The 12695-nt window shown below is 50.6% G+C and overlaps 1 protein-coding gene across 1 annotated transcript in view; it reads left to right on the forward strand.

Moving 5' to 3' along the window:
• Nucleotides 1-347: 347 nt before the first annotated feature.
• Nucleotides 348-12695, forward strand: part of RMI2 (RecQ mediated genome instability 2) — a 77077-nt gene continuing 64729 nt past the window's right edge. The window contains exon 1 of the mRNA XM_040356947.1: nt 348-724. Coding sequence (XP_040212881.1) covers nt 430-724 — 295 coding nt within the window. The 5' untranslated portion in view covers nt 348-429. The remainder of the gene's footprint in view (nt 725-12695) is intronic.

The raw sequence follows: 12695 nt of genomic DNA on the forward strand, positions 1-12695 counted from the left end.
GCTGACAGTTACAAGCATGACTCCCTCAGGCAGAGGCAGGATGTGACTTGTAGTTTCGCAACACCTGGAGGGCCGCTAGTTTGAGACCCTAGAGCCACCTCTGTCCATGAATAGCGCCTATATGTTCCAACAATGAAACTTCTCTGCATCTGCCGATGACACTTTACAGAACAAGATCACTGCTCTGGGTTAACTGGGGGCAGAGAATTGAGGATTTCCACTCAACAGCCACAGAACACACACTTGCTTGTAAGAACCATCCATGGTGTTGTTAAAAAAAAAATCATTAAATTCAGCTTTATAATTTGCATAAAATGTGGTCTCCAATAAAATGGCCGCCGCAGTAGACAGGCCGAGTTGAGAGGCAGAGTGGGTAGTTTAATTTGTTGACTGTGTTTCATCAGAGCTGCCGCTGCTTTGAATTCCATCATGGACAATATAGACAGTCAGCTCTCCTGCAGTTGGACACAGTTTAGCTGTCCTCCGTTGAAGATGGTGGCAGCTCGGCTCAAGGAGTGTAAGAAACGGCTCGGTGCTTCTCCGTCTTTCTGGTTGGAAATGAGAGGCGGTGTAGAGGCGGAGGTCAGTCTAGTGTGGATGCAGGGTCGAGTGATTGAAGTACGGCAAGAGCGAGACGTCAGCTTGCGCTTAACTGATGACACTCACACCTTCACTGTTTTCGGGGCTGACAGAGCGCCTAAAGGCAAGCCATGCCTGGAGCAAGGTAATGCTATGTGGCGGAAACCGTTACTGGCTTTATCACGTTTAGTGTGCTGGGAGAAGTAATTCGTGTTGCCAGTTGTGGAAATTGTGTAAAGTCCGCTTTAGGCACTTCTTAAAAAAAAACTTCTAGATGTCTTCATGAGCCCATGAAGCAGATGTCGGTGTCCATACTGCCACACTTAGGCTTCATGCATACTCGTGTTTTTTTTAAGCTCCTAAAAGCTATTATGAGCATTTTTTTTTCTTCTCCTGGAAACTGATTGTGTTATCCTATAAGTCCATGCACACTGTTTTATGTTAGAAGCATTTTTCAAGCTTCAGCGCTTAGAAGCAGAATTTTTTTTCCCCTTATAATTGTTTTTACAGCAATGGTGAACCCATGGCACGTGTGTCACAGCTGGCACACAGAGCCCTTTCTGTGGGCACGCAAGCTTATGGAGCCAGTGCTGCCAGGATAGAGGGGGAATCCCCCAGTCATCAGTGGCATCGGTAGGGGGAGTGGGCAGCCAGTCATCTCGTCCCATGTACGACATGGGGGGTGTAAAGTTATTCCTCCACCATCCAGAGGGTCTGTTCTGCAGCTTATTGCCTCCCCATCGTCCCCTACACCTCCTGTGAGGCATTTGGGCATTCCTCTCTGCGACACCCTATTCCGGCTGCCCCAAAGCCCAGCCTGTCCCTCTGCGACCTGTAGAACAGCGGAGGGGGAGGTGCAGTTCTCATAGCAGATCATTCAAAAAAACAATAAAGTCATTAAGCGCTAAAACTGGCAGTCATTGAGCATAGGCATCCGCTCCATAGGGCAAGGGGGGTCGTTTGGGAGAGCCAGGAGCAGGGCTGAATTGGCCCTGGGGCCGCTTTAAGCGGCGATTGCAGCGCTCCCCTCCTTCTGTCCTCCGGCGCTCGTATCGTATGTCATGGAGCTGGGTCTGTGTGCAAGGTCCTGCCCCCCTAGTTCGGCTCGTCTGATAGTCTTCTAGTGTTCCGCCTATCACATAAGCCGAACAAGGGGGGCGGGACCTTGCACACAGACCCAGTTACGTGACATACGATACAAAGGACAGAGGGAGGGGAGCGCTGTTTTATATTGTTTACTAGGCCTGTGCTTTGTTTGTTCCAACATCTGTTGCCACAGGTAACACTAGACTATTTTCTAATATGTTTTTAGCAAGTCTGGAAACACAGAGAAAACCCAACACAGAGTTGTAGCCTACGGCATGGTTTCTAGTTGTCCCTTATTTAGAGTGCCTGTCCCTCTTCTGGAATCAAATCCATTTGTCCCTCATTCCAAAAGGTTCCTCTTTTAGATCTGAAATAAATATACTGTCAATATAGTGTAGTGTTTCAGTCAAGGGAAAGGGGTGCTGTGTAATGTAAAGGGGTCCAGTGATGCAGGGTGCTGTGTAATGTAAAGGGGGCCAGTGATGCAGGGTGCTGTGTAATGTAGAGGGGGCCAGTGATGCAGGGTGCTGTGTAATGTAAAGGGGTCCAGAGGTGCAGGGTGCTGTGTAATGTAAAGGGGTCTAGTGGTGCAGGGTGCTGTGTAATGTAAAGGGGGCCAGTGGTGCAGGGTGCTGTGTAATGTAAAGGGGGCCAGTGGTGCAGGATGCTGTGTAATGTAAAGGGGGCCAGTGGTGCATGATGCTGTGTAATGTAAAGGGGGCCAGTGGTGCATGATGCTGTGTAATGTAAAGGGGGCCAGTGGTGCATGATGCTGTGTAATGTAAAGGGGGCCAGTGGTGCAGGATGCTGTGTAATGTAAAGGGGTCTAGTGGTGCAGGATGCTGTGTAATGTAAAGGGGTCTAGTGGTGCAGGGTGCTGTGTAATGTAAAGGGGTCTAGTGGTGCAGGGTGCTGTGTAATGTAAAGGGGTCTAGTGGTGCAGGGTGCTGTGTAATGTAAAGGGGTCTAGTGGTGCAGGGTGCTGTGTAATGTAAAGGGGTCTAGTGGTGCAGGGTGCTGTGTAATGTAAAGGGGGCCAGTGGTGCAGGGTGCTGTGTAATGTAAAGGGGGCCAGTGGTGCAGGATGCTGTGTAATGTAAAGGGGGCCAGTGGTGCAGGATGCTGTGTAATGTAAAGGGGGCCAGTGGTGCAGGATGCTGTGTAATGTAAAGTGGTCCAGTGGTGCAGGGTGCTGTGTAATGTAAAGGGGGCCAGTGGTGCAGGATGCTGTGTAATGTAAAGGGGGCCAGTGGTGCAGGATGCTGTGTAGCTCGCTACACCAGTCTACTTGACTGTCAACATCCAGCAGCATGGACTACAGTACACCTCCCGCAGCACAGGGAGTTTTACACCTGACACCAACCAGCAGCTGTATCTCAGAGAGCTGTGTCTCTCCGCTCTGGTTTTCTCTGTGTATTGAGCCATCCAGCCATGATCGGGACTATGGAGTATACTCATTGATGTTAACCCCTTGTCATCAGGAAGTGTGGTTTATCGCTTATATTTTATTTCGGAGTACTTCAACCATAAGAATGAGTTTTATTTTGTTTGATTCTAACTACATCATTTTCATCTGACAGTTGTCTTTTAAAGCAAGTGTGCATCCAATAAATGAACATATTAAGCACCACAATTGCCAAAAGTTCTTTTGTTACTGGTCCCATCGAGCACTGCTTTTGTTCAATTTTGTCTACTTTTCTCCAGAAGTTGGCAGATGCACTGGGGTACAGTCATTTTCTTACATCATTTCTGACAAAGACTATACATGTCCCTCAATGACATGGGCGTCCGCTGAAATTTTCTCACCTCGTCTTTCAGGACAGCACCTGGAGAGAGCGCAGCTCCACCCACTTCCCAGGAAACACTGCAGTCAATGCTATAACTTCCGCCCCCTTCCACCATGGCCTCAGTTGTAGTGTTTCCTCCGGCCATGGTGGAAGCGCTGCAGGGAACCAGGGGTGTGCTGTTCTCTCCCCAGGCGGGGAAGGTGTTTTTTTTTTTTTTTTTTGAGCATACCGGTGTTTTAGGTATTAGGAGGTGATCCTCCAGGAGGCGGACTCGACTTCGCCCCTGACGCGTGGGTGAAGGTCGGGTACTTCTCCTCTTCGGTCCGGCGAGGACAGAGGCTGCTGGAGGTCCCGCTCCCTTAGTCCGGGCATCGTAGCTTGCGGGGGGACGGTCAGGTGCCGTTCTTCCGGCATACGAGGCTCCGGAGCGGAGGGCGTAGTGACGTCTTTTCCGGGTGGAGGCGGGACTTCCGGCGGCGCGTGGCGGCTTCCGGTTCCGGCCGCCTGGAACGCAGGAGGAGGAGTGAGCCTCGGCGGTGCTATTTCCGGGTCTCGCAGCGGCGAGAGAAACCCGGGAAATTTAAAAAGCTGTCGCACGCCCGCAGCGTTCTGGGACCATGGAGCCAGAAGACGCAGCGGAGGTGGCGGGAGCAGGAGCCACAAGCACCAGCCCGGCCCAGGTAGGAGACCCAGCGGTGGTCAATGTACCAGGGTATTGTTATGTCCCTCTTTTCTGCCCCTTCGGGGGAGGGGAGCCTGCCTCACTCACCCTAGTCACTTCTGTGGGTGTGTGTAGTTCTCTGGTACAGCGGTGATGGGTTCTGGTTTTATTTGTTCACTAGCTGTGTGCACTTGGTGATTTGCTGGTCTGGCGCACTCAGGTTAAACATAGCGTTGTCCTTTGTGTCGTTTCAGAAAGTTAAAGAAAAACTTAAAGTGGTAGAACCTCCTCCTTCCAAGAAGCGGTGTGCTACTTGTAAAGCTTCCCTTAAAGGGAACTGGACCAAACCTTTATGCAAAACTTGTATTGCGGAGATTGTCAGGGGGGAAGCCTCTACTAGTTCGGCCTCTGAGCAGCCCACCGTCAAGGGAACGGGGGAGTTGCTCTCTTCATTTAGGGAGGAGTTGCACCAGACTTTCCAGTCTTTTCGCTCCTTCCTGGACAAGGGTCCGACTAAGGGATCTAAGGCCAGGGCCAGTACCTCCTCCACATCTAGAAGGTTAGACAGTGAGTCCGAGGAGGAGGGACCTGAAAATGTTGTTTCAGGATCAGAGGCGGAGGATGAAGAAGAAAGGGAGACTTCTTCCTCACGCTATAAACTGTCCTTAGAGGAAGTTGATGACCTATTAAGGACAATTCATTCTACCCTAAACATTAAGGAAGATGCGACTCAGCTGTCCTTGCATGACAGGATGTACCAGGGTTTGGATGAGGTAAAACATCGTACCTTCCCGGTACACAAAGTATTGTCCGAAACAATTAAAAGAGAATGGAAGGACCCGGAGAAGGCACCCTTCTTTTCTAAATCTCTGAAAAGGAGATTTCCTTTCGATGAGGATCCAACGCAGGCCTGGAATAAAAGGCCTAAGCTGGATGCAGCATTCTCAAAAGTTTCTCGCAATACGGACCTAGCTTTTGAGGATACAGGTGCCCTTAAGGATCCCCTGGATAAGAGAGCAGACAGCCTGCTCAAAAAAGCCTGGGATACCTCCTTGATTAATCTCAAGCCAGCTATGGCATCCACTGTGGTGGCCAGAAACCTTGAACATTGGCTGGATCAGCTTAAAGGTCACATCGAGGCTGGTACCTCTCGTAGAGAGCTTTTGGAGTCCTTTCCAGTCCTTATGAAAGCGGTAGGCTATATAGCGGATGCTTCTGCTGAATCCGTGAAGCTCTCCGCCAGATCCTCGGCGTTGATAAATTCAACCAGAAGGGCCTAATGGGTTAAGACCTGGCAGGGGGACACAGCCTCTAAGCTGAAACTGTGTGGTTTACCTTTTGAAGGAGACTTGGTATTTGGCACAGGGCTAGACACCGTCCTGGATAGGACGGCGGATAGAAAGAAGGCTCTTCCTTTAAAAAAGGTAGATTCGGGGCCCAAGAAAAATTTTCGTCCTTTTTTCCAAGCCAAGGGTTCTAAGGAGGCGCAAAGAGGCCAGGGTGGTAGACCTTGGCGGTCCCAGAGGGGCCGCGGGAAGCCTGGGGTGTTATTTCGCTCCCCCAGCCAGCCTGCTAAGCCCCAGTGACGGTCTCCCAGCTGTGGGAGGTCGGCTCCAAGCCTTCCTTCCACAGTGGGCAGAGGCGACGTCCAGTCCGTATGTCCTCAAACTGATTGCAGAGGGATACGCACTGGAGTTCTCGGGAAATCCACCGTCGCGGTTTTATGTGACCCAATTGCCCAGGGAGCAAGAGAAGTCTCTGGCTATGCTGGCATTAGTGGAGGATTTTCTCCAACAGAGGGTGATTACGCCAGTACCCCAGAGAGAACAGGGGGAGGGCTGTTATTCCCATATATTTCTAGTGAGGAAGCCGTCGGGCAAATTCAGGTTAATTTTAAACCTAAAGGTCCTGAATCTAGCTATCCGGTACAAGAGATTCCGCATGGATTCTATATACTCGGTGAGAAAGCTTCTTCCCCTGGGGTGTTTTCTAGCATCAATAGATTTAAGGGATGCATATTTGCACGTCCCGATCAGGACTTCCTCCCAGTGCTATCTGCGCCTGGCCATCAGAACAGAGAGCGGAGTGAGACATTTTCAATTCAGAGCCCTTCCATTCGGCCTTTCCTCCTCTCCCAGAGTCTTTTCAAAGGTGGTGGCAGAGGCCTTGGCACCCCTAAGGCTCAGGGGGATTTCGATAATTCCATACTTGGACGACCTCCTGGTGTTCGCCAAGTCGGAGGAGCAGCTTCTCCTGGACCTGAGGAGGACCCAGGCTCATTTGGAGGGGCTCGGTTGGATCCTGAACAAAGAAAAGTCAAATCTAGTGCCCTCCCAGAGGATAGTCTTTCTAGGATACGCTATAGACTCTGTTCAGGGGAAGATCTTTCTACCAGAAGAAAAGATAGAGAAGGTTCAGGCTGCGGTGAAGACAATTCAGACGAATGTGCCGATTTCTGTGCGCTCAGCCATGTCCACAATGGGCTTACTCACGGCCGCCATTCCGGCGGTGCAGTGGGCTCGTCTTCATTCAAGGGACCTACAACAGGCTATCCTTCAGAATTGGACCCATGGGGAATCCCTAGAGAAAAGATTCAGAGTTCCGTCTTCAGTGAAGAGGAAACTTTGGTGGTGGAGAGGCCAGGCAAATCTGCGCCTAGGCCTGTCTTGGTCCTTCCCCACTACAAGGGTCCTAACTACGGACGCAAGTTCGTGGGGATGGGGTGCTCACCTAGACGGGCAGATGGCACAGGGATCCTGGACGAGGGAAGAGTCCAGAAGGTCCTCCAATTGGAGGGAACTCAGGGCCGTTTGGTTAGGGCTAAGGGCCTTCCAGGAGCTGATTCTGGACCAACATGTCCAGATTCTGTCAGACAACGCCACAGCGGTGGCGTATGTTTCCAGACAGGGGGGCACGAGAAGCAAGGTACTCCTCAATCTGGCCTTACAGACTCTGTCCTGGGCAGAGGTGAACTTGGCTTCCCTATCGGCAGTACACCTAAAAGGCAGCCTAAACCTTCTGGCAGACTTTTTAAGTCGGACGAGGGTTCTGGAATCGGAATGGTGTTTATGCCCGGAGGTCTTCCAAGAGCTAATAAACAGGTGGGGAACCCCTCAGATAGACCTGTTCGCGGCCCAGTCCAATGCCAAGGTTCCGGCTTATTTTTCTCTAAACAGAATGGATCAGGCAGAGGGTCTAGATGCGTTAGTTCAACGCTGGCCCTTCCGCCTGTGCTATGCCTTCCCCCCAGTTCAGATCATTCCCTTAGTGTTACGGAAGCTTCAGGAGGAGAAGACTACTCTGATCCTGATAGCCCCGTACTGGCCCAAGAGGCCTTGGTTTTCGAGTCTGTTGGAACTGGCAGTAGAAGATCCCTGGATACTGCCAGTCAGAAGGGATTTACTTTTCTTTATCGTACATCACGGGACACAGAGCGGCATTCATTACTATATGGGTTATATGGAGTACCTTCAGGTGTAGACACTGGCAATCTCAAACAGGAAATGCCCCTCCCTATATAACCCCCTCCCATAGGAGGAGTACCTCAGTTTTTACGCCAGTGTCTTAGGTGTTAGTCATGGTTTAGCTTGCCTCCGCATCCTTGGGATTAGGTGAGCTACCGGTTCTGTCCAAAAAAGCCTCAGCGCTAAAGTGGTCAGTAACCGGACCCCAAACCCTTGGGGTATAGCCCATAATGCTTTTCTTTTTAGAGAGCTGGACCCTGGGCCCAGAACTTAGAAACCTTTGGGTACCTAAAGTTTTCTGTTGCCAGGGTGCTATATGGGCCCAGGACAGTGGATCCTTCATAGGAACCCAGGGCCTGAAGGTCTAGACATCCCCACGGAGATGGGGGAAGATTGGGCCTCTTGCTTGGCAAAGTCCTGCGGCATGGAGCAGGTAAGTGAGGGGAAAACTTGCGGAACTTGGTTCTTAGCAGGTTTTTTCTGGGGGGTCACAGGGGACATGCCTAAAGTTATGCACTGCATCTGGCAAACTAGTCACATATCATAAAGATAGGATGGCTCTCTATGTATTATTCCCCATAAGATGTGACCTCCCTTGTAGTGTTGGAAAAGCATTGAGTGGGGCCTGTGTTATATAAAAATATATGTGTGTGTCAGAGAGCTTTGCTTACCTGCAGGCCTCCAGGCGATGCTCCATTCAGTCTTCCTCCTCAGAGCCTGCAAGCAGGCAAAACGCTGGCCTCCTCATGGTTCCAGGCTGCAGTTTGCTGGAACAGAGAGGTCCCTTCCTCCCAAAATCCCCCCCCCCCTCCCCCTGTCGGGAGGGGCATTTCCTGTTTGAGGTTGCTGGGGGGGAAGGGCGGGTCAGTGGCTTAAAGGAAGGGGCGGCCCTTCCTTGTTTGTTTGTTCCATTCAATACTTTGGAACTGAGGAGAAAGACCAGAGCGGCAGCACGGGGCGCCGAGGACACACAGTGGCCAGAAAGGATATTGCAGTCTTCAGAGGACTGTTTTGTCAAGCCTAGAAATAGGCTGTTTCTTTTCCATCTCATAGTTTTTCTTTGCAATACTACTCAGGGGGACAGAATGTTTTTTCTTTCCTGGATTTGAAACAAAAACGAAAAAAAAAAAAAAAAAAAAGTCATCTAGGGGAGAGGAAGCATTTTTTTATCCCCCAAACAGGTGTTTGGACAATTAACTTTTATAGTTCCAAATACCAATAGGTAGCAGGTGTACCTCGGTATTGTACCATGGTATGCCGCTGTTTTCCCTACAGGGAGCCTTGGGGCCATCGGGATCTGGGGCTGGAGCTGACGCGGGTCAGTCCAACCCTAAGATGGTCACGGAGGAGGTATTACTCACCTCTTTAAAAGAGATGCAGAAAAGCATGGGAAAAATGATATCCGCAGCTATGCGGGGCAGTAAGCGGAATAGATCTCCGTCGCCCGAGCGCGGACCCTCAGAAGAGGAGGTCCTTTCCTCAGGGGAATTGGACGACCTCTTGGACACGGACCAAGTAGGTTCAGGGATCGAAGACCCGGATACAGAGGAGTCTGGGGCAGTCTCCCTGAGGGAGAGCTGGTGGATTCAAGGATTGTCGGACTTGGTCCATAGGACATTCAACTTGCCAGTACCAGATCTCCAGGTATCGACGGTTTCAGCTTTGGGCTCACTGAGGGCGCCTCAAAGCAATGCTGTGTTTCCGATCCATCCTCTATTAGAGGGAATTTTGTTCCAAGATTGGAACAAGCCAGATAAGATCTTCTTACCACCTAAAAGGTTCTCTGTCCTATATCCTATGGAAGAAAAATTTTCCAAAAGATGGGCTACTCCTGCAGTGGACGCAGCCATCTCATGTGTTAACAGATCGTTAACATGCCCTGTAGAAAACATACAGGTGTTCAAGGATCCAGTTGATAAGCGCTTGGAAGCACTACTTAAGAACTCCTTCACTACTGCAGGGGCAGTAGTACAGCCAGCTGTGGCTGCGATTGGGGTCGCTCAAGCATTATCGGATCAATTTAAGCAGATGCTTAAACTTATTCCGGCCCAGCAGGCAGAAAAATTTTCGGATGTCCCTAAGGCCATATGTTTTACGGTAGACGCAATCAAGGATTCTATCCAGCAAGCGTCACGTTTATCGTTATCCCTTATCCATATGAGAAGACTCTTATGGTTAAAAAGCTGGGAGGCTGAGCCCCCATGCAAGAAGCTCCTGGTAGGGTTCCCCTTCCATGGAGGACGACTCTTCGGAGAAGACCTAGATAAATACATTCAGACCATTTCAAACGGCAAGAGTACTCTCTTGCCAACTAAGAAGAAGGTTCAGGGACCTGCGTTTAAACGACAGTATTCCCCTGGGCAGGGGCCCTCTAATGCCAAGCAGTATCGACGGCCTCCTGCAAAAGCAAACTTCGGCTTCAACAGCAGATCACAAGGACAGGCTGTTAGAGGCAAAAGGCAGTGGTTTCGCAAACCAGCAAGACCAGCCCCCAAGCCAACCTTATGAAGGGGCGCGCCCACCCACGAAGGTGGGGGGAAGGCTGCGACTCTTTTCAGAGATTTGGGAAGCCAGCATTCCCGACGAGTGGGTACGGTCTTCCGTGGCCACAGGCTACAAATTAGATTTCCTAAGGTTTCCTCCTCCTCATTTCCAGAAGTCGAGGATTCCAAACGATCCGGAAAAGGGAGCCGCATTAAGATCGGCATTAGATCATCTACTTTCCCAGGAAGTAATAGTAGAGGTACCAGTCCTGGAACAGGGGCTGGGTTTCTACTCCAACCTATTCATCATCCCAAAATCCAATGGAGATGTCAGGCCAATTTTGGACCTAAAGATGGTAAATGCATATCTAAAGATCCGCTCATTTCGGATGGAATCCGTGCGGTCGGCAGCTGCCACACTCCAGAAGGACGACTTCATGGCGTCCATAGACATAAAGGATGCCTACCTTCATGTTCCAATTTATCAGCCACATCAAAGATATCTACGCTTCATGGTGGCTTCGCGTCACTTCCAATTCGTGGCGCTTCCCTTCGGGTTGGCTACGGCCCCCCGGGTGTTCACGAAGGTCCTAGCTCCAATCCTAGCCAAACTAAGGATCCAAGGGGTCACGATCCTAGCATACCTGGACGACCTCCTAGTCATAGATCACTCGTCTCCCGGCTTGGAGCGAGCAGTGGCCCTCACGGTCCAATACCTCGAGAGGTTCGGCTGGGTCCTAAATCGAGAAAAGTCAGCTTTCCAGCCCACAAAGCAGTTGGAATATCTCGGCATGAGATTAGACACAGAACAACAAGGAGTGTTCCTACCTCTGAGGAAGGTAAAAGCCATCAAGGAATTAATCCTACTGGTTCTAAGCAAGAAAGAACCGACTATTCGCCTATGTATGAGGTTACTAGGCAAGATGGTGGCCACATTCGAGGCGGTACCATACGCCCAGAGCCACACTCGCATCCTACAGGCAGCCATCCTGTCAGCATGGAGCAGAAGGCCACAGGCCTTGGATATCCCGTTGCCGCTCTCATCAAGAGTCCGACAAAGTCTGTGTTGGTGGTTAGACCCTCAGAATCTACTGAAGGGGAGGTCTTTCAGCCCAGTGGCTTGGAAGATAGTGACCACAGACGCCAGCCTGACGGGCTGGGGAGCAATTTTGGATGGTTGCACTCGCCAAGGTACTTGGGCAAAGCCAGAGAAGCAGTTGCCCATCAACATCTTGGAGCTCAGAGCTGCTCGACTAGCCCTCAGGGCTTGGACGTCAAAATTGCAGGGGTTCCCGGTGAGAATTCAATCAGACAATGCCACGGCCGTGGCACACATAAATCACCAAGGGGGAACCAGGAGTCAAGCCGCTCAGAGAGAGGTGAGCTTGATTCTTCTATGGGCAGAGGCTCATGTGCCCTGCATATCGGCAATATTCATTCCAGGAGTGGACAACTTTCAGGCGGACTTCTTAAGCCGCCAGACTCTATGGCCGGGGGAATGGTCTCTGCATCCACTAGTCTTTCAAGCACTCTGCCAAAGATGGGGAGTGCCGGACGTGGATATCATGGCATCGAGACTCAACAAGAAACTAGACAGGTTCATGTCCCGCTCAAGGGATCCGATGGCCTGCGGAACCGATGCGTTGGTTTGCCCTTGGCATCAGTTCAAACTTCTTTATGCGTTTCCCCCGCTCCAGTTACTACCCCGCCTGCTGCGCAGGATCCGGGTGGAGCACATACCAGTCATCCTGGTAGCTCCAGCATGGCCCAGAAGGGCATGGTACTCACTAATCTTAAGGATGGTAGTGGGAGACCCTTGGACTCTTCCTCTACGGCCAGACCTGCTATCGCAAGGTCCGATCCTCCACCCTGCCTTACGGCATCTAAATTTGACGGCCTGGAAGCTGAATCCCTGATTCTCAGGGGTAGAGGTCTGTCTCAGAAAGTAATCTCTACCCTAATCAGAGCCAGGAAACCGGTCTCTAGGGTGATTTATTACAGGGTCTGGAAGGCCTATGTAGGCTGGTGTGAGTCCAAGCGATGGCTTTCTCGCAAATTTACCATCGATAGAGTATTAAGTTTTCTCCAGCTAGGAGTGGATAAAGGATTGGCATTAAGCACAATCAAAGGACAGATTTCTGCTCTGTCAGTGTGGTTTCAGCGGCCGCTGGCCACCCACTCGCTGGTTAAGACCTTCCTTCAAGGGGTCTTACGTATTAGACCTCCAGTTAAATCCCCGCTTTGTCCGTGGGATTTAAATCTTGTTCTGTCAAGTTTACAGAAACAACCGTTTGAGCCGTTGGCTGATATTCCTTTGGTTCTACTGACAAGGAAGTTAGTATTTTTGGTTGCCATAGTTTCCGCAAGAGGAGTTTCGGAGCTGGCAGCCTTATCCTGTAAGGAACCATATCTTGTTTTTCATAAGGACAGGGTCGTTCTCCGCCCTCATCCTTCCTTCCTTCCGAAGGTCATATCCAGTTTTCATTTGAACCAGGATTTGGTATTACCATCCTTCTTCCCTAAACCTACTTCCAGAAAGGAAGGGTTGCTGCATACCTTGGATATTGTCAGGGCCATGAAGGCCTATCTTAAAGCTACAAAGAAGATCCGGAAGACAGATGTGCTGTTCATTCTA

This window comes from Rana temporaria, chromosome 6 (assembly GCF_905171775.1).
Source record: "Rana temporaria chromosome 6, aRanTem1.1, whole genome shotgun sequence".
NCBI classification, from domain to species: Eukaryota; Metazoa; Chordata; class Amphibia; order Anura; family Ranidae; genus Rana; species Rana temporaria.